Source organism: Pongo pygmaeus, chromosome 2 (genome assembly GCF_028885625.2).
Source record: "Pongo pygmaeus isolate AG05252 chromosome 2, NHGRI_mPonPyg2-v2.0_pri, whole genome shotgun sequence".
NCBI classification, from domain to species: Eukaryota; Metazoa; Chordata; class Mammalia; order Primates; family Hominidae; genus Pongo; species Pongo pygmaeus.
In genome coordinates, this window is record NC_085930.1 from 193,381,328 (window position 1) to 193,402,342 (window position 21,015).

At 52.3% G+C, this 21,015-nt stretch overlaps 2 protein-coding genes across 3 annotated transcripts; both read left to right on the plus strand.

Moving 5' to 3' along the window:
* Positions 1-1,063: 1,063 nt before the first annotated feature.
* On the plus strand, positions 1,064-10,388 carry AP2M1 (adaptor related protein complex 2 subunit mu 1). Its single transcript, XM_054479477.2, has 11 exons — positions 1,064-1,260; positions 3,263-3,379; positions 5,174-5,439; positions 6,487-6,569; positions 7,166-7,301; positions 7,402-7,543; positions 8,016-8,135; positions 8,234-8,369; positions 8,473-8,570; positions 9,051-9,162; positions 9,777-10,388. The coding sequence occupies exons 2-11, from the start codon at positions 3,306-3,308 to the stop codon at positions 9,909-9,911; spliced, it is 1,302 nt and encodes a 433-aa protein (XP_054335452.1). The 5' UTR covers positions 1,064-1,260; positions 3,263-3,305; the 3' UTR covers positions 9,912-10,388.
* Positions 10,389-12,005: 1,617 nt separating this feature from the next.
* ABCF3 (ATP binding cassette subfamily F member 3) lies at positions 12,006-20,289 on the plus strand. 2 transcript variants are annotated; one of them, XM_054479475.2, is made up of 21 exons: positions 12,006-12,582; positions 12,809-12,956; positions 13,098-13,177; positions 13,697-13,743; positions 13,964-14,061; positions 14,161-14,283; positions 14,441-14,707; positions 15,061-15,141; positions 15,229-15,288; positions 15,388-15,444; positions 15,555-15,577; positions 15,688-15,743; positions 15,857-16,057; positions 16,155-16,231; positions 17,303-17,347; positions 17,427-17,559; positions 18,884-18,972; positions 19,088-19,179; positions 19,385-19,517; positions 19,648-19,735; positions 19,823-20,289. In XM_054479475.2, exons 1-21 carry the CDS (start codon positions 12,510-12,512, stop codon positions 19,979-19,981), a joined length of 2,130 nt encoding a protein of 709 aa, XP_054335450.1. In that variant the 5' UTR covers positions 12,006-12,509; the 3' UTR covers positions 19,982-20,289. The 2 variants fall into 2 exon arrangements, with proteins under 2 accessions (XP_054335450.1, XP_054335451.1); XM_054479476.2 differs by lacking the exons at positions 12,006-12,582; positions 12,809-12,956; positions 13,098-13,177; ... (1 more) ...; positions 13,964-14,061; positions 14,161-14,283 and adding an exon at positions 14,964-14,970 and having other exon boundaries at positions 14,608-14,707.
* Positions 20,290-21,015: the final 726 nt, after the last annotated feature.

Genomic DNA, 21,015 nt, shown 5'->3' on the forward strand with positions numbered 1-21,015 from the left:
AGGGTATTTTTGGAAGATAAAGCTTTTGCAAAGGTAAGAGTGAAGCCTTGCTTTCTGGTTCAAAAATTAGAAGTGCCTGTGTTCAGTCACTTAATGACTTCAAGCCGTGACTATGATTTGAGAGAGGTCAGATCTTCATCCTGCCACATCGTGGCTTCTGGCCGGAGGCTGGGAAGGACTGTAACATTTGCAACCAGATCTGTCCTTTCTTGCCCTTCCTTCCTCCCATGACAGGCGTAGTCCTGCCCAAGGAAGGCAGCAGTTTATCTCTGCCTACAGAAAGAGAAGAGCCCACAGATTTTCTTCAGACTCTGCAAGAACCAAGCAGGCCTTTCATGTTTGAGGGTTGGGTCTGTTTCCTCAGCTTGGATGTAAAGATTGTTTATCAAAGAGGGGATTTCAAATCCCATGTCAAACTAAATTCAACTCTTCGAACGTCTTTAGAAGACATACACAGTCGCATAGGTATAGCTAAGGAGAACATCGGCTCGTTCATGAAAAGCTGTAGCTGACCTCCAGGAAGAGTGTACAGTCATGGACTTATTTGTGAAAAGGTTTAGTTTCTTCCAAGTAGTCGCCTCCTTCCTCCCCGCTCCTCTCCTTGGGTCTTGATCCCTTGGAAAAAGCTCATGTCCGGAACAAATATATGAGAAGAGCTTGGAAGAATCAGAGGTAGTGTTAGAAAGCAGTAAATTCAGCACAAACACTTCTACTGCCCAGTTGTATTTATTTGTGTGTAGAGTGAGGACAGCCAGTCCTGGGACTCTGGAGACAGAAAAGGCCTACAGCAATCCAAGGCTTAACAGATGTGCTTCTACAAATGGCATTAATATCCCAAAGCTCTCCAAAACACAAATAGGAACAGGAGGAAGTGCAGGGACTACAATTCCCAGAGCGCTCAGCGGAAAAAAAAAAAAAAATGAGGCGGGTGGAGCGGTGTGTGCTGGAATGTGTATTTCTCGTAGGGCCGACTAAGGCCACGCCAACCCCTTCCGGAGGCGGGGGCGGTTTCTCGAAGGCAGTCGGTAGTTGTAGTTTTGCTAAACCTAGAGAGCTTCAAATTGCAAGCAAGGAGGCCGCGAGGCCTGACGGGATTTGTAGTCGGCGCGAGACGCCGGCGCGCACGCGCAGCCGGGGCCGGGGCGGGGCGGCGGCACTGCGGTGAAAGCCGAGGCAGCGGGCAGACGAGCAGGGGGCGGGCGGACATCTTGGGATCCGGAGAGTGGCCGGGCCGGCAGAGCAGGGGGCCGCAGACACCAGGTGAGCCGGGGATCTGGCCTTATGGCGTGGGGGAGGACGCTGCGGGTCGTCTGCCTCGCCGCGCAGCTTTGTCCTGCCCTGCAGTGAGCTGGCGGAAAGCTGCCCACACCCGGGAGTGGCTTCAGCCTTCGGACCCGGGAGCTAGCTGACGGTGGGGCGGGGGCGCCCGGGGCGCGATTGCAGGGCTGGCGGGGAGCGGTGCCCTCCACCTGACCCACCTGGCGCCTCCCATGAGAGGGATACCGCCTGGAATCCTCCCAGAGCAGGAACGCTGCGCAGCGCCCCCTCCCTAGGATCTTGCCAACCCCCTACCCCTCCGCGCAAGGACAATTTCCCCGTCTCGTAGGACAGTGACACCCCCTTGTGCCGCCGCCTTGCACCGTGACAGGTCTCACACCATGCGGCGCCCCCTCCTCTTAGTTCAGTGACACCCTGCGGCTCTTCTTCCTTAGACCTGTGACAGCCCCCGCACCCCCATGGCACCATCTTTTCCCACAATGTCCTCCCCAAGGCGAAAAGCCCACCACCGCCTCATTACTCTGCACCTGAACCCCAAGCAGGCTCTGTCTCCCCAGCTTTCCCTTATTCACCACTGTCAATTCCCCCGGCCGGTTTTTCCTTCTTAAAGCCTTGACCTTTTCCATACTGGAAGCCCTTACCTTTAGGTGCACTCCACCAGCCCAGTTTGCTGCTGTGGGCTCACCTGAGGACGCTGCCTGGCTTTCACTGCGGGTCTTTCCCCTTAACTAAATGTTCCATTCCTGCCCAGAGCCCCACCTCTGGTTCTCGGGTGCCCTTCGCTACCTACCACTCGATACCTGTGGACTTGGTTCTTTGCCCCAGGCTCTACCTCCATTTTGCATCTCCTCTCTCAGCCTGTTTGGGACTGAGGGATGGGATGAGTCCACCACCTTGAGAGACCGCTCACCCCTCTGGAAGACCTTGACAGCCACAGGAAAAGGCTTTATTTTCCAGTTTAGAAAAGTCTTCTAAAGTACTCCCTGTGAAATTAATACCAGGGCTAATCCAGGAAATCTAAAACCAAATTAATGCCTTTTCTCAAACAGCCTAAATTAATTTGACCCAAATAATTTGGATATTTCAGGCATCCTGACATCCCTGCCTCTTGCTTATAGGCACCCAGGCCAGAAATGAGTTACTTCATGGGCCTGGAATCACGATTTCAAATGGAAGGATTTCTTAATTTTATGAGCCTGCGCCACCCCCACCCCCCAGTCCTTATTTTTATTGCATTCCAGAGCTTTTTGAAAGCGGGGTGGTAATCAGAAATAACTGTAATAAGCAGCTTGGGTGACGGAAGTGTAGTCTGCCAGCACTAGGACCTTCCTCCTGTGCCCTTTGCCTACTTATTCCACTGCCTGGAAGAGGTTAAGCCACACTCCCGGGTCCACATTAGGGCCTAAGGGCTCCCTTCTCTTCTCCTTATACCCTTTCCTGGAATGTTTGAATTCTGTGAATTAGAGTGCCGGAAGTTCAGGCCCTGCGACCTTCTCTGAAGGGTAGTGGAGCCCAAGAGACTGGATGCTCTAAAGGTTATGCCTGGGGGCCCCAGGCCTGAACCAACTGGAGTAATTCCTACCGCCATTCCTGCAGCCGCAGGCAGGCAGGCAGGCAGGCCTTAGTGACTCACTGGCGGGAGCCTGAGAGTCTGCACAGGAGGGGGCCGAAAAGGATCATTCCTGAGCTCAGTGCTGGGGAGAGGGGGCGGGGGTTACTGATGCTCAGCCCCAGGAAAGGGAGGGTCAAAATGGCCTTAGAATCCTGGGCCTAATCTCTCTCCGTTTCTTTCTCCCATCTAGTGCGGAATAAACAGGAACTGGAGCCTGGCTGAGGGGAGGGGCATGTCTGGAAGGGCTGCAGGGTCACTTGCTAAAGGGTTGAGTCAGGAAAAAAGCTCCAGTGACCCGCACAGCTCCACAGGGGATGTTGGCAGGGATTCTGAGGTCTTCTTTTACCCCGCCCCCGCCTCCGCCTGTCCTAGGTCTGTTCTCAGAGCGATGGGCCGCGGAGACTGATCTGCCGCCATGATTGGAGGCTTATTCATCTATAATCACAAGGGGGAGGTGCTCATCTCCCGAGTCTACCGAGATGACATCGGGTGAGTCCCCTGGCGGAGCCAGTTGTGCCCCACCACTCCAGCCCCCCAGCCCCAGCATGCAGGATTAGGTCTTTTCCCACCATTGGCTTGACTTGGGCCACCCTGACCCCTGGCTGCACCCTGGAAGCTCAGCTAGTGTATGTAGCCTGGCTCCCATTAGGTCTGGTGGTATTGGCCCCGGAGCCAGCCTGCCGGCCCCTAGGTGGGACCTGTGGAATGGCATGGTCCCACAGCTTTAGGAACTCCTTCCCTTCCTGCGTCCTGTTTCTCTAGTTACAGTGCCTTTGCCCAGGCTGGTGAATTCCTTCTTTGAGGAGGAGGAGGAGAAATGTCTCCAGTGGATGGGGTTAGTGGCCAGGCTGGAGGCACTAATCCATCTAAGCCTTGCTCTCAGAAGCCCTTCCCATATCAAACGCCTTCACTGGATTCTGTTGAAAGCCTCTCCAGGCTGCCCAGTCCTCTCCTGCTCCCTTTCTCAGGAGTCGTCAGGCTGCTGACTCAGCTGTCTTCAGTTCCCCTGGGCCATTCCTTGGGGAGAGGCTGGGAGGAAGCGGGAGGCACTCTCTGGGTCACTGTGGGAGGGCAGGGAAGCCATGCTACCCTCTCAGTAGACCCAGAGCGGCTCCATATCCTGGGCCTTCACACAGAGCCACAGCCTGCCTTCTCATTCTGCGCCCCCTTGCATGCCCCTTGTTCTTTGCGACTGAGGGGACCTGTCCTAGCCTCCGAGGCGCTAATGAGATTAGGCTCCTCTGGTTCCTGCTGCCTGTTTTTCTTCCTCAGAGAGCTTGAGATAAAGTCCCAGAATGGGCCTGTGGCAGTGCTCTTCATTTGGCTCCCTGGCTGATGGGCTGGCTTGGCCCTTGCGGGTGTTTGTCCATTGGCTGGTGGTGTGGCATGAGCTAGAGCTGCAGCTGTGGCAAGGCCTGGCCTGTCTGAACCTGGCTGGCTACACCCCCGGACCCCCTCCTGCCTTGGATGGACTGGGCAAGCCAAGGCCAGGTCACACGCTGCCTTGCCTGTCTTGTCTGCTTCCACCTCACGGTGTGTGCTGCCCTCCCGGTGTGTTGTGTGTCTAACCCTCTCTCTCGTTGCTGTCACTCTCCTCTTCTTGCTGGCGTCATTTCTCTCATCCCATCTCATTGGCTGCCGTAGTAATAGGTAAGCGGCCTCTCAAGCTGCTGCCCAGGTACAGGTGGGTGGGGGCCTGCCCCCATCGTTTTCCTGCATCCTTTTTCATTCCCTCAACTTGCTCTGGAGTTGGATCCTGGGTAAGAATGGGTAGCACAGTTCCATGGCCCCTTGGTACTTCTCCCTCCTTTGTGACTTCTGAAGCCATGCTGGCTTTGTCTAACATCTGGAGGAGTCGGCCCCCACCACTGGTGGGATCACTAGCGGGAGGACTGGAGAAGCAGTGTCTCTTTCTGTCCTGGACCTGGGAGCTTACGGGGAAGCTAGATAAAGCTGGGAAATTAGGGCCAGCCCTGGGAGTCAAGAATATCTGTCTCTAAACCTGATGAACCTCACTTTATTAAGGTTACATCAGCCTTAATAGTTGACTTCCCTATTTCTTGTGGCCTTTAGACACTAGCCCAGCTCAGACACTCTTCCCATGCCTCTACAGGGAGTCATAAGAAGGGAACCACCCCAGTAGTTTAGGCATTGGCTTTCTTTAGAGTGTGTGTGTCAGACTTCTGCAGAAAGGAGGGTGGGGCTGTTAGCAGCTGTTGTTGATCCTTGTGGGGTAAGGTTCGCCTGGGTGTTGAGCAGGCCCTATGCACTCTTTTCCCTCAGGAGGAACGCAGTGGATGCCTTTCGGGTCAATGTTATCCATGCCCGGCAGCAGGTGCGCAGCCCCGTCACCAACATTGCTCGCACCAGCTTCTTCCACGTTAAGCGGTCCAACATTTGGCTGGCAGCAGTCACCAAGCAGAATGTCAACGCTGCCATGGTCTTCGAATTCCTCTATAAGATGTGTGACGTGATGGCTGCCTACTTTGGCAAGATCAGCGAGGAAAACATCAAGAACAATTTTGTGCTCATATATGAGCTGCTGGATGGTGAGGCTGGCGGGCTGGCACAGCAGTGGGCCTAGGGTGGGAAAGAACCAGGCTGGGCCTGGCCTGAAGGTGGGTGTAGGTCCGAGGCTCTGGTACACTCTGAACTTTCTTTCCTGAGTATCTGGTCTCTTGGGCTAGGATCTCTATGCCCCTCAGAAGGCCAGTTCACATCCAGACCTAAAGGCTGGGCTGAAGTAGAACACAGAAATAGGCCAGCAGGTGGTCTTCCAAGGGGCTAAGAACCTGACTCAGGTTTGGTGGCTGAGCCTCTGTATTCATCCTCTTTCCTTTGTGGCTTGGATCTTAGTTCACCAACTATCCACCCAGTTTTCCATCTCAGCAGCAGCTTCAGAGCCTGGGGGAGAGTGAGATATTACAAGCCTCTTGGGGTGCACTGTTATCTCTGTTCCTCTGTAGAGTGTGATCTAAGAGAAGGTGAATACTTCCACCTTCCCAATGTCTACTTTCTAGAGAAAACGGCTCAAACCTTCTTGACTTGCCACCCACTGGCCATGTGACTCTTCTATTGATTTCTTTTTTTTTTTTTTTTTTTTTTTGAGACAGGGTCTTGCTCTTGTCACCTATGCTGAGTGTAGTGGTACAATCACAGCTTACTGAAGCCTCGACCTCCTAGGCTCAAGCAATCCTCCAGCCTTAGCCTCCTGAGTAGCTGGGACCATAGGCACATGCCACTATGCTTGGCTCATTTTTACTATTTTTTGTAGAGCTGGGTCTCGCTATGTTGCCCAGGCTGGTCTTGAACTCCTGGGCTCAAGTGATTCTCCCACCTTGGCCTCCCGAAGTGTTGGGATTACAGGCATGAGCCACTGCACCTGGCCTTGATTTCTCTATTTGAAAAAAATCAAACATTTGAATTGTTTTCCTATAAAGCACAAATCACAGAATAAATGCTACAAAGCTAGAAGACTTTGTTGCGGATGACCCCACATGGGCTTTGGGAGCTGTGCTGGTTAGATGTGTAGGCCCAAGTAGGGACTGGAATGAAGAAGCTCTGTCCAGGGGCTGATGGGTCCCTTCTTTTTGCAGAGATTCTAGACTTTGGCTACCCACAGAATTCCGAGACAGGCGCGCTGAAAACCTTCATCACGCAGCAGGGCATCAAGAGTCAGGTACTTGAATTGTGCAGACTATAGTCAGGATGGAGTCCCTTCATCTCAGCTGGCCCCTGAGCCTTGTCCGAGCTGACTCATGAGCCCTCCCATGACAGGAAGTGCTGGCCTGAGCCTCCTGCCATGGGCATGATTGCAGGCCTCTTTTGCTCCGTATGGTCCTCCCACTGCAGGAGCAGCCAATTCAGCATCTCTGTTACCAGGAATACAGCTCAAGCAGTTTCCTTTTGCACTGAGGGGTGGGGGAGGAGGCCTGGTCTTGAGGCCTGGTGTTCCTCAGGAGGAAAGAGCTTGGGCCCTCTCCTCTAGGATCCAAGCCTCATAGCTTTCTCCTCCTTTTCTGCCTCCCTTGCTGCTTCATGTGGGCACCTCGTTGGCCCTGCGGCCTCCAGCATCAGGTAAGCTCTTGCCTTAGCTTCCACCCTTGTAGCTTTGCTTTGTTTCTCTAGGCCCTGCCCTTTGGGGCTTATAGGGGAAAACAGATTACAGGTGGGGACTAGAAGGGAGGGGGAATGAGGGTGGAGTGGGGATAGAGACAGGATGATTAAAGGGAGAGAGGAGTGAGGCCATTGCTGTTTGTTTCTGCCCCCATGTAGACAAAAGAAGAGCAGTCACAGATCACCAGCCAGGTGACTGGGCAGATTGGCTGGCGGCGAGAGGGTATCAAGTATCGCCGGAATGAGCTCTTCCTGGATGTGCTGGAGAGTGTGAACCTGCTCATGTCCCCACAAGGTGAGGTCCCTCTCACGACAAAGTTGGAGGGGGCCCAGGGCAGGATCCTGGGCCTGCCTGCCTGACTCCGCTGCTCCCCATTTATCTGTTCCATCACCAGGGCAGGTGCTGAGTGCCCATGTGTCGGGCCGGGTGGTGATGAAGAGCTACCTGAGTGGCATGCCTGAATGCAAGTTTGGGATGAATGACAAGATTGTTATTGAAAAGCAGGGCAAAGGCACAGCTGATGAAACAAGCAAGAGGTGCCTGAGGCAGGAGAGCTGGTGGGAAAGGGTGTCCCTTGGAGGGCTCAGTGGGGTCTAGTGAACCACAGGTTTCTTCTGGATTTCATTCCCACTGTAATTGCAAACTCTGTTCCTGACGGTAAGCCTGGCTGTTCGCTCTTGACATTAGTGCTAAGAGAGATGAGGGGATCGTCCTCAGAGAGCAAGCCCCTTTGTTTGGTCCCTAGGACCAAGGCCTTTTCTGTACATACTGACAGCCTCTGCCCAGTGTGCCTGAAACATCCAGGTCCCGAGCAGAAGGAGCCCCAAAAGATGAGCTTGCAAGCCTTCCCTCTCATCCCAAGCTCTGGGGCAGACCCCTGAGTCACCAAGCTGCATTCTAGCAACTTTTCATAGTCTCTGGTGCCAACCTGGGGTGGAGTGGTCTCCCAGCGTGACACCTGTCATTCTCCTGTACCAATGAGACCTCCTCTTCTGCCCCTGCTTGCAGCGGGAAGCAATCAATTGCCATTGATGACTGCACCTTCCACCAGTGTGTGCGACTCAGCAAGTTTGACTCTGAACGCAGCATCAGCTTTATCCCGCCAGATGGAGAGTTTGAGCTTATGAGGTGCCATTGGGGTATGAGGAGGCAGCCAGTGCTGCTGGCAGAGATTGGGGAGAGGAAGTGGGTCAGCTCTTTGGTAACCGTGCTTCCCATCCCTTAAGGTATCGCACAACCAAGGACATCATCCTTCCCTTCCGGGTGATCCCGCTAGTGCGAGAAGTGGGACGCACCAAACTGGAGGTCAAGGTGGTCATCAAGTCCAACTTTAAACCCTCACTGCTGGCTCAGAAGATTGAGGTGAGGACAGAGGGCTCAGGGAGGAGGAAGAACTTGTCCCTAGGAATAAAGGCAGCTGATGTCACAGCTTGACAGAGCTCCCTGACAGGTGTGTCACTTCTAGGTGAGGATCCCAACCCCACTGAACACAAGCGGGGTGCAGGTGATCTGCATGAAGGGGAAGGCCAAGTACAAGGCCAGCGAGAATGCCATCGTGTGGAAGTGAGTCTTTGCTTCATTAGGCCACAGCAGGGCTCAAGATCCCAGTATACCCTCTTGTTTTCAGCTTTGATCCTTCTGAATGAGGGGTGGGGGAGTGTGCCTGTTTGCTTTTCTAGGAGCCTCTGCTTGTACTGTCAGTCTTTATACCTCCGTGTGAGTATGTACACGCCTGCATTTGGGTTCATGCATGTGCTTATTTTTTAAGATGCTTTGGCATTTCCCTGCTTGCCTTTGTAATGTATCTGTGAAGCAGACAAAGCAAACGATAGCATGCCCAAGTGTCTAGGCAGAAACTGCGTCCTGTTGTTCTAAAGAAGTAGACCCAAGGTTCCATAGCAAGTGGTTAGCAGGGTCCTGACCACTTCTCCTTGTTCTGGCACCTCCTGCAAGCTCCTGGGCTCTCTCCTTGCTTGAAATGGGCAACTGCCCTTGAAACTCCTCCAAGCCACAGTGGGCTGTCCATTGTCCCTGTGTTCCCAGGATCAAGCGCATGGCAGGCATGAAGGAATCGCAGATCAGCGCAGAGATTGAGCTTCTGCCTACCAACGACAAGAAGAAATGGGCTCGACCCCCCATTTCCATGAACTTTGAGGTATGGCAGAGGAGGGGCCTAGAGTCATGCCAGGGTATGCTGGAAAATGTCTTAGAGATCATTCTGATAAACCACTGCACCTTAGAGATGAGGAAACTGAGGCCTAGAAAGAAGAACTGGCTTTAATTCATAGATCCATTCTTCCCCTTTCAAGCCTCTTAGTAGAAATTACTATTTGTAATGAGGCAAATCTTTTACTTCTCTCGGCTTGTCCTAACACAGTTCTTTCAAAAAACTTAAGATTGTTTAAATGCCAGGTAAGACACAAAGTTTACTTACAGACAGGATAATGGGCTGACTTTGCTTTGCACATGTTAGACATAATTTTCTCCACCTTATTCTTAAGTTCATAATATTGAGCAGGGTAAGTATGTTCTAAAGCAGTTCTTTGGTTGCTGTCTCCTGCTGATTAAAGGAACTGATTCAAGGTGTCACAGGTAGGGCTTTCTTCTTTAGTCACCTCTTAGAAGGTCCCACACCGCCCCAGCTTCTTTCAGGACCCCAGCCATTCAAACACCTGTAGTAGAGATGAAGTAGGGCAGGGCAACGGGACTTCCCAGAGGAGAGCGGCTGTAAGAGGAAGGCCACATTTCTAACGAGCTGTCCTTGCCCAGGTGCCATTCGCGCCCTCTGGCCTCAAGGTGCGCTACTTGAAGGTGTTTGAACCGAAGCTGAACTACAGCGACCATGATGTCATCAAATGGGTGCGCTACATTGGCCGCAGCGGCATTTATGAAACTCGCTGCTAGCTGCCACTAGGCAGCTAGCCCACCTCCCCAGCCACCCTCCTCCACAGGTCCAGGTGGCACTCCCTCCCCCACCACACATCAGTGTCTCCTCCCTCCTGCTTTGCTGCCTTCCCTTTGCACCAGCCCCTGAGTCTAGGTCTGGGCCAAGCACATGGCAAGTGGGACCGGTGGAGCAGCCCCTGGGCTCCCTGGGCAGGGGAGTTCTGAGGCTCCTGCTCTCCCATCCACCTGTCTGTCCTGGCCTAGTGCCAGGCTCTGAGTTCTGTGACCAAAGCCAGGTGGGTTCCCTTTCCTTCCCACCCGTGTGGCCACAGCTCTGGAGTGGGAGGGTTGGTTGCCCCTCACCTCAGAGCTCCCCCAAAGGCCAGTAACGGATCCCCGGCCTCAGTCCCTACTCTGCTTTGGGATAGTGTGAGCTTCATTTTGTACACGTGTGACTTTGTCCAGTTACAAACCCAATAAACTCTGTAGAGTGGAGTTGCTGGCTTAGTGTTGATGTGGCAGCTACATGGGGAGGGAACTGGTGTTGCTCTCCCCGCAGTTTTCTGTTCTGAATACTCTAAAGGCTCTTTCCTTGTCTTGGCCCAGTTAGGCCCCTCCTGGGCCATCCAAGCCCTTATCCTTGTGGGTTTTGGGCCCAGGTTTCCTGGCTCCTCTAAGAAAGCCTCAAGGGCAAGCAGCCCCACTGGGCCCCAGTACCCTGGGGGTAGATTCTTTCCCTAGCTTCTTTTTATTCCCCCTGGTCCTCGGACTCCTATGCTCAAGATATCTTACCTGCCTCAGCCTCTGGAGTAGCTGAGATTACAAGCACGCACCACCACAGCACCCAGCTCTTTCTCTAATTCTTAGGCAGATGTTTTCTAATTAGATTAAGCACAGATTAAGTGAAGTTTACATTTGGTCTTGTAGCCATCCTAAGAAATTGACCTTTTAAGTCCATCATTTACCCAAGCTTCCCAAATCTTGCTGACTGGGTGGTAAGAGGAAAGATTTGCAAGGAGAATAATATAATGGACTGGGTGCGGTGGCTCACACTGTAATCCCAGCGCTTTGGGAGGCCGAGGCGGGTAGATCACCTGAGGTCCGGAATTCAAGACCAGCCTGACCAACATGGGGAAACCTCATCTCTACTAAAATTACAAAATTAGCCGGGCGTGGTGGTGCATGCCGGTAATCCCAGCTATTCGGGGGCTGAGGCAGGATAATTCCTTGAACCCAGGAGGTGGAGCCTGCGGTGAGCCAAGATAGCGCCATTGCACTCCAGCCTGGGCAACAAGAGCGAAACTCCTTCTCAAATTAAAAAATATATATATATATATATAATGAATCTCCGTGTCTCATCACCCAGCTTCAACTATGATCAATGTGTGGCCAGTTCCTTAATATCACATCCAGTCTGTGTTCACTTAACCAGGTGTCCTATGTCCTATCAAATTTTTCTAGATAAGGTCCATTGTGGTTGGTTAATGCTTCTCAAATTTTAAAAATCAATGTTTCCCTTCAGGTCTTGCAATTTTGTCGAAGAAACCAGAGTTCTGTAGTTTACCCCATCAGAATGTGCCGGTTGTCCCCATGAAGTCACTTAACATATTCCTCTTTACCTGTATTTCCTGTAAAATGGTTCAATATCGGGATTGATTCCTCATGATGGCAATGTTTAATCCAAAGGGATGAATGGGTAATCATGTAATTTTCGGTGCCACTTTTAGAGACCAATTGGAGGAATATTCACATTAAATATAAAGCAGTAGCGTCATTTTGGAGGAAATTCCTAACTTCCCGAGGGAATCGGTGAAAGGAAATAGCCTTTTATTGGCATTTACTGAGTGCACAGAAGTCTGCTCAGGGTGTAGGTAGGAAATAATTTATACAGGCCACGTTGTCCTGGTTTTCTTGCCCTTTGGCGGTGGATTTGGTCGTGCCCTGGGGTGGTGGAAGAACTGAATGGGCTCAATTCACAAAAGTCGGCTGAATTATACAGTGAAAAGGCGGTCGCGGCGGGGAGGCGGGTGGCGCTGGCCACCAGGCTGAGGAGCCCCTAGGGTCTGGGGGCTCGCGAAAACAAAGCACTGAGCAGGGGGCTTCTGAGAGTCAGGGACCGGGGTGAGTCAGCAAAGCTCTGGGCAGGCTCCAAAATGGGCCTGACTGGGTACGCAGCAGCAGCAGACGCCCCTCGAGGGAGCGCATAAAACCTGGCAAAGCCAAAGTGCTTTATCAGCCGCCTGCCTCTTGGGAGGCTCCCACCCGCCAGACCACGGGTGCCTCGCGGCCCCGATAAACCTTGAGCTCCCAGCCCTTGCCCCACCCCTAGCTCTCGCAACTCCACCTCCCAGAAGGCAGTGAGAACCGCACATGTGGCTAATCTTTCAGCGGAAAAGGTGTCGCGCACGCGCAGAGAGCGCGGCTCCGGCGCAGACTCGGCGCCTCTCCTCAAGGCTCCGCTCGCCCCGCCCACCGGGCTCCGCGCACTCCGCTCCTTTCTTGCGTCACCGCTGCACATGCGCTTTGCAAGGAAGGGCGAGCTTTCGGGGGCAGGGCGGGGGGCGGGCCTAGGCCGGGGTCTCACAGCGACTGCGCGGACGGGTTCCTGAGTGGAACATGGCGACTTGCGCCGAAATCCTGCGGAGCGAGTTCCCCGAAATTGACGGACAAGTCTTCGACTACGTGACCGGTAAGCAGAACTGAATTGGCCGGCTGGGGAGACCGAAGTGGAGGCCGGGGGAAAGTCTAAGCGAGCGTCGTGCCCGGGACTGTAGTCAGGCCTTTCCTCTGCATGACCTCTTGTCCCGGGGGCTGGTTGGGTCTGGAGCCTGGACTGGGGCCTCTGTCTGGGGACTGAAACTGCTTGTGTGTCCACCCTACCCGATACCTTCCTCGTTCTACCACGCCCTGCCCAGGCGTCTTGCACAGCGGCAGCGCGGACTTCGAGTCTGTGGATGACCTAGTGGAAGCTGTAGGGGAACTATTGCAAGAGGTGTCCGGGGACAGCAAGGATGACGCGGGCATCAGGGCCGTGTGCCAGCGCATGTACAACACTCTGCGTCTGTATGTGCCAGGGAGTAGGGGTTGATGGGGGCGAAGGGACGGCGAACGGTCCGGAGACAAGACGTGGGGGAAGAAGATCTGATGGCCATAGAGCTTTTCCCTCAACTCCTAACTCTGCGCTTTCTATCCCTACCCACATAGGGCTGAGCCACAAAGCCAGGGAAATAGCCAGGTGCTACTGGACGCCCCTATCCAGTTGTCAAAGATAACGGAGAACTACGGTGAGAGTGAGGGGAGGTTGAACTAACTGCCCCCCTGTGCTTTTCTCCGCCCCCAACCATCTGCTGCCTGCAGCTTAGGGCTCCTACGTCTTTTCCACAGGACAAGGTTGTAAGAGCTAGTTGATGTCTTTACTGAGGGCAGAAGAGCCCATGATGGGGATGGGGAGGAGGTTGGAGGGTTCTCCCTCTTTGCTCTTGGGTATGGTAGGAAGCATAAGAGCCTGGAGCTGGACAGACTTGCTTTCACCCCCAGTTTTGCAACTTGCTAACCAGCTGCATGATCTTGTAAGAGTTGGTTATCTGTCCTCAGCCTCGTTTATGCCTCTGTATCCTTTTACGTGAGTTTTTGTTTTGTTTTGCTTTGTTTTTTTAGTGCAGGGAAGATAATAACCATCTATCTGCAGTATTATAAGGCTTTGTAGAAAACGTCTGTGTCTGTGCCTGGTTCATATTAGTCACTCAAAGTGTTAGTTTCCCTTCCCTCAGGGAGAAGGTGACTGCTTTTCTTATCGCTTACAGACTGTGGAACCAAACTTCCAGGACTGCTAAAGAGGGAACAGTCCTCGGTGAGGAGGAGGAAGCAAGGGAGGGGACTGTATGTGATGGGGTTGGGAGTTGACTGTCTAATTGCAGTATCTTTTTGGGGGATTTCTGACTATGTCTTTTCCTAAGCCTTTGAGTCTGTTCATCATGGGTAAGTTAAGAGGGTTTACTCGAGATGTTCTCTCTTGGGGTTCCTTTCTGAGCCTACACCCTAGAGTGAAGTCGATGTGTTTGGACCCTTAGACAGTGAATGCAAAGAAGTTAGAGAAGGCCGAGGCTCGACTTAAGGCAAAGCAGGAGAAGCGCTCAGAGAAGGACACGCTCAAGACCAGCAACCCTCTGTGAGTGGGGGAAGCATGGCTCAGAAGAGAGCGGAGCAGTTTTTGCCTGGACAGAAGGTGGTGGGGAGCACTAAGAGCTGTCCATTTCTCCCTTTAAAGAGTCTTAGAAGAGGCATCAGCCAGCCAGGCAGGCAGCAGAAAGGAGAGTCGGTTGGAATCATCTGGCAAGAACAAATCCTATGATGTGCGAATTGAGAACTTTGATGTGTCTTTTGGCGATAGGTGAGGGAATAGTGGTGGCAGGGGTTGGCTTTCTTTTTCTAATTAGAGGACAATTTGGAGAGGTGAAACGGGGCTACAAACAATGTTAGGTTTGCTGTTAAACTTGCTGTGCATCTATTTCTAGAGCATCTTTGGTCTCCTTTCTCCACTCCTGCAGAGTACTGCTGGCTGGAGCGGATGTGAACCTGGCATGGGGCCGCCGTTACGGGCTGGTGGGGCGGAATGGGTTGGGGAAGACAACGTTACTGAAGATGCTGGCCACCCGGAGTCTGCGGGTTCCAGCCCACATTTCCCTGCTGCATGTTGAGCAAGAGGTTGCTGGAGATGACACTCCTGCCCTGCAGAGTGTGCTGGAGAGTGACAGTGTGCGAGAGGATTTGCTACGGCGGGAGCGGGAGCTCAGTGCCCATATTGCTGCTGGCAGGTGAGGGCTCCCGGCTAGGGAGTAACTAGCAGCCGCTGTCACTTACAGAGTGCCTGCCATCCTGGAACAATCCATAATTTGCATGTACATCCTAGTAATCAGCAGAGCTTAGAACTTGGCACTCTGGGACTCAGAAGCCCTTGTTCTTTCCACAGTGCCCATTGCCCTTTCTTGTTCTTTCCACAGTGCCCATTTCCATAGTGCCCAAGGTAATGAGCACTGTGCAAACCCTTCCTGTATTCTCTTCCTCTTCCAGCCACAAGGTAGCCAATGGCCTTTCCAACGGTATAGGGTGCAGGACATCCTCCTAGACTGCCCCCGTTTAGGCCAATTGCTGTTTCTCCTCCCTCCAGGGTGGAGGGCTCTGAAGCTGCAGAGCTGGCAGAAATCTATGCCAAACTGGAGGAGATTGAGGCTGACAAGGCACCTGCCAGGTATTTAAAGCTCCCCCTCCCTCCTTCAGATCTCCTTTCCCTTCTGTGGACTGTTCCAACTGAGTTCTTCAATTTCTTCTCTACTAGGGCATCAGTCATTCTCGCTGGGCTTGGCTTTACCCCTAAAATGCAGCAGCAGCCCACCCGGTGAGTGACCCTTGCCATTCTTGGCTTTGAACCCTGTTGTCTCAGCCCCTTCCTGCCCTGATGAACACCCACCCATAATGTGACTCCATCATTCTTTAGGGAGTTCTCAGGTGGCTGGAGGATGAGGCTGGCCCTGGCCCGGGCCCTCTTTGCTAGGTGAGTCTTCTGGGCCAGTGTATGAAGCCCTATGGAAGATTGGTCTTAGCTCTTGGGAGGTGGCATGAGTTGCCGACCTAAAACCTCAGGCCGTGTATTCTTTTTCGTAGGCCGGATCTTCTGCTGTTAGATGGTGAGTTTGAAATGAGGCACCCTGACTTTAGGGTGGGCAGGGGTGGTAGCATCCAAGTTCCTAGTTCTCCAGCCCTTCAATCCCAAGTGTGTGCTCCCCTGTTTCTCCAGAACCTACAAACATGCTGGATGTCAGGGCCATCCTGTGGCTGGAGAATTACCTGCAGGTGAGTGCCTGTGGGTGCTGGAGTGTGTTGGGGAAAGGCGGCCTCCAAGATACCTGGGGGCCTGAGAACTGACTGCCCTCCCAAACTGGGCCTACCGTCCTGTGACCCCTCAGACGTGGCCCTCCACAATCCTAGTCGTCTCCCACGACCGCAACTTCCTGAATGCCATCGCCACAGACATCATCCACCTGCACAGCCAGCGGCTAGATGGTTACCGGGGAGACTTTGAGACCTTCATCAAGAGTAAGCAGGAGCGGCTGCTCAACCAGCAGCGTGAATATGAGGCGCAGCAGCAGTATCGCCAGCACATCCAGGTGTGGGGCCTGGCAAGGCTGGGGATCCCATCCCAGGGGTTCCAGAGTGGGGGATAGTAGGGGAATTTGACCAGTGCCTGCACTCCTCCACCTGCAGGTTTTCATTGACCGGTTTCGCTACAATGCCAACAGGGCCTCTCAAGTGCAGAGTAAACTCAAGATGCTGGAGAAGCTGTGAGTACAGCATCCTTGGCCAGGGCCTGACTCCTGTTCTCTTCATCTCCTTCGTCATTTGCAGGCTACCCTTGCCCTACCATTCTAGGTCTCCCCTTCGCTAGAAGCCAACTGTGACTTCCTCCTCTGCTGGGAAGCAGAGTATTCCACACTGTTCTTGGAGGGCTAATCTTGACTAGCACATGGCAACCACTAATTTACTTTCTGTTTCTGCTTCTGTGTATCTGCTTATTCTGGGCGTTTCATATAAATGGAATCATACAACATGTGACCTTCGTGCCTGGCGTCTTTCACCTGGCATCATGTGTGAGGCTCATCCATGTTGTAGCGCGCATCAGAGCTTCATTTCTTTTCGTGGCTGGATAATATTCTATTGGGTGGATATACAGCATTTTGTTTATTGAGTCATGAGGGACCATTTGGGTTGTTTCCATTTTGGTTATTATGAATAATGTTGGTGTGAACATTGGTGTACAAATTTTTGTGTGGACATATGTTTTCAGCTTGCTTGGGTGCATACCTAGGCGCAGAATTGCTGGGTTACCTGGTAATTCCAAATTAATGTTTTGAGGAACTGTCAAACTGTTTTCTAAAGCAACAACATCATTTTACATTCCTACCAACAAGGAATGAAAGTTCCAATTTCTCCATGTCTTTGGCAACACTGTTATTGACTATTTTTTTTTTTTAGTTTTAGCCATCCTAGTGGCTGTGAAGTGATAGCTCATTGTGGTTTTGATTTGCATTTCCTTAATAACTAATGATAATGTGTATTGGGAGTTTAATTTTGAAGTGCCCTTTCTATAAGTGCTGGCAGGAAGCTTAAAATCATAAAGCTTAGATGTTCGTGACATGGAAACATATCACGATATAGTAACTGGGGATAAAAAGTCACAAAAAGCCTAATTCTATTTTTTAGCATACAGTAAACGAGAAGAATGGACTCTAAAGTAATGATACCTGAGTGGTAGGAGTACAAGCCCTTTCTAAGTTTTCTCTGAACATATATTACTTGTGCAGGAAGTTATTTTTTTAAGTCATAAATCTAGTCTACCTCATCTCTTCTCCCAGGCCTGAGCTGAAGCCTGTGGACAAGGAATCAGAGGTCGTAATGAAGTAAGTGCTGGGCCACTGGGACTGGTGGGGAATTGCTTGCTTCCAGCTGCCCCTACATCCTCACCCCTACCTCCTGCAGGTTCCCTGATGGGTTTGAGAAGTTCTCGCCGCCAATTCTGCAGCTAGATGAGGTGGATTTCTACTATGATCCGAAGCACGTCATCTTCAGTCGCCTCTCTGTGTCTGCTGATCTCGAGTCTCGCATCTGTGTGGTATGGCTGCTGTTTCTCTGTGCTGTGAGCTGGGACTCTCCTGTCTAAGTGTGTGGTGTGGATTGGCCCAGATCCTCAGGCTGTAAAGGGACGAGGTCCATGGAACAGGAGTGAGGGCCTGGGCTAAGGACTTTGCAGGACTTATACTAGCCCTGTCCTCTGGCTGCACAGCGCTGCTCTTCAGGGAGGAAGAGCCTGGTGTATAGTGTTTTAAAAATACTTAAAGCAGTGCTTTACCTTATTGGTCTCGGTTCTGAGTTTTCTAAACCTTGAGACATTGAGGAGAGAGCATGGGCTTCAGGGTCAGACTTCGGATCTTGACTATGCCATTTCCTAGCTTGGTTACCAAGCAGCTTCCTAATCCTTAAGATGGCGCTGACATCTACCTCACTTGGTTCTTGGGAGAAGTAAGTCCCCAGCACTTAGCAAATACTCAAGTATTGCTCCCCTTAGTATATGTATTTTTCTGTAGAGTTTTTTTTTTTTTGGAGACAAGAGTCCCTCCCTGTTGCCCAGGCTGGAGTACAATGGCACAATCTTGGCTCACTGCAACTTTCGCCTCCCGGGTTCAAACAGTTCTCCCTCAGCCCCATGAGTAGCTGAGATTACAGGCATCTGCCACCATGCCCAGCTAATTTTTTGTATTTTTAGCAGAGACGGGGTTTCACCATATTGGCCAGGCTAGTCTCAAACTCCTGACCTCAAATGATCTGCCTGCCTCAGCCTCCCAAAGTGCTGGGAATACAGGCGTGACCCACCGCCCCCGGCTAGAGTCTTTAAAAATATTTTTTTGGTTGTTGAAGGAGTCATCGGGATTGGGGACTGCCTGGGACCCCTTCTAATTTCCTTCTCTTCTGTGTTACACACAGCGGTGCTGTTTTTATTGATACATAATTGCACATATTTATGGGGTACAGAGTGATATTTCCATACATGTATACAATGTGTAATGATCAAATCAGGGTAATTAGCATATTTACCATAAACATTTATCACTTTATGTTGGGAACATTCAGAATCTTCTAGCTTTTTGAAAATGTACAATCAATCATTGTGAACTGTAGCGTCCCTGCAGTGCTGTAGAACCCTAGAACTTATTCCTCCATTCCTCCTATCTAGGTGCAATTTTGTTTCAGTTAACCAACCTCTCCCAAACCCCTCTCTCAATTCCCCTCCTCACCTCTTATCCTTCCCAGCCTCTAGTAACCACAGCTCTGCTCTCTACTTCTATGTGCTCAACATTTTTTAGTGCCCACATATGAGTGAGAACATACTGTATTTATTTTTCTGGCACACACTGTATGACATTTTCATGTTTCTTAAGGTTGGAGAGAATGGGGCTGGGAAGTCTACCATGCTGAAGCTGCTTTTGGGGGACCTGGCACCTGTTCGGGGCATCAGACACGCTCACAGGTCAGGCCCACCCGCACCCCTGCCCCCATGAGCACATTTGCAGGCACCCATGCTGTCTGCGCTCCTTCATGGCCATTGCCTTTGTCTGCTTTTCCACCTCGGTTTCTGCCTGCAGGAATCTGAAGATTGGCTATTTCAGCCAGCACCATGTGGAGCAGCTGGACCTAAACGTCAGTGCTGTGGAACTGCTGGCGCGCAAGTTTCCTGGTGAGTTAGGGATTTGAGTGGAGGGAAGAGTTTGAGTAGGGAAGAGAGCTGAGGCTGACCCCGGCAGCTAGGCCTGCCTTGGGGTGAGTGCAGAGCAGCCCTGCCAAGCCTAGATGGAAGGACATGGGGACTTGGAGGTGTGACTGGAGGGCACAGGGAGGGTGTTGGGCCAAGAAGCCACCTGATCTGGGGAGTCTTTTTCCAGGGCGGCCTGAGGAGGAGTACCGTCACCAGCTGGGTCGGTATGGCATCTCCGGAGAACTGGCCATGCGTCCTGTTGCCAGCTTGTCTGGGGGCCAGAAGAGCCGAGTGGCCTTTGCTCAGATGACTATGCCCTGGTGAGGCCTCATTTTCCAGAGCTCTTCCCCTCCCATTTCCCTTTCTTGCCCAGTAGAAAACTGTATCAGAAGGTTTTATTTTCTCTCACCGCACTCCTTCACTGCCCACCTTCCTGGTTCTGCCTTCCAGCCCCAACTTCTACATTCTGGATGAACCCACAAACCACCTGGACATGGAGACCATCGAGGCTCTGGGCCGTGCCCTCAACAATTTCAGGGTGAGTGTGCCTTCACCCTGACCACGCCTCCCAGGCCTCAGTGCCTCTTGTGTCCCCCTGAGCACCTCCTGCTCTCCTGTCTTTCAGGGTGGTGTGATTCTGGTGTCCCACGATGAGCGCTTTATCAGGCTGGTGTGCCGGGAGTTGTGGGTGTGCGAAGGAGGCGGCGTCACCCGCGTGGAAGGAGGATTTGACCAGTACCGCGCCCTCCTCCAGGAACAGTTCCGCCGCGAAGGCTTCCTCTAGGGCCACCAGGCTGAGGACTCGCCCAGGACATGGACTGGTCTCTCAGACCCCTGGGCCACCACGTAGGCCACCACTCCAGGCCGTGGACTTCCCCCAACTTGGGGACAGCCTTATTCCCAAATGTCTCTCTCCTTTTGACTGGAGCATCTTCTGCACAACCTTGGGAGCCCCATCCAAGGGTTGGTGAGGACTGGTCTCCCGGGGGCGGGGGTCTGGGGGGTACCCTCTGGGGTTATAGATTCCCCCACTGCCCCAGCCCTGACTGGACCCCAAGTGGCTGCTATGTAAATTAAATCTCTCCCCGCGTCTCCTTTGCCTCATGTCTGCTGCTCCCTGGGCAGTGGTTGCCTCCTACTGAGGGCTGTGGACTCTCGGATTGGCGTTTTCCTATGGCACTTGTATCCCTCACGTGGAGGAAGCAATGGCAGCACCAGCCTTGCCACTAGAAGAGACATTGTCAAGCTGCTGGGGCATGGAGGTCATCTGCCTGCTTGACCTTGGGGTGGGCTGAGCCAGTGGAATGAAGGGCAGTGTATTGGCATCATGGTGGTGCTGTTAGCCCTAGTCTGGGCTCAGCCTCAGCTGAAGGGGTCTTGGGTTCTGCCATCGCAGCCCCCACTGATGGGCAGTTGAACTGATTCTGTAACCTGGCCTCACACATGGCCGGCTGCTTTCTCCAGTGGTATCTGGCTCCAGCTTGCCCTGTTCTCTGCTCTCTAGACTCAGCGCTGAAGAGAAGCCATCTTTGTCCTCACTTTGCTTGGGTGATTGCATGTTCTTTATATTTCCTCTAACCATATAGGAGGGGCCTGGGAAATAGGGAATTTAGGACAGGGTCTAACAGGAAGACATAGAGTACTTTGTTTTCAAATTAAGCAATCTTTAAGAGGGGAGAGATGTTGAACACAGGTAGTATCATTTATAAATATTATTTCTTGAGGAGTTAGCTGTTATATGTCATTATTATGCAGACGACGTTAAAATGAGACATTTGAGCTGAGCACAGTGGTACGCACCTGTAGTCCCAGCTACCG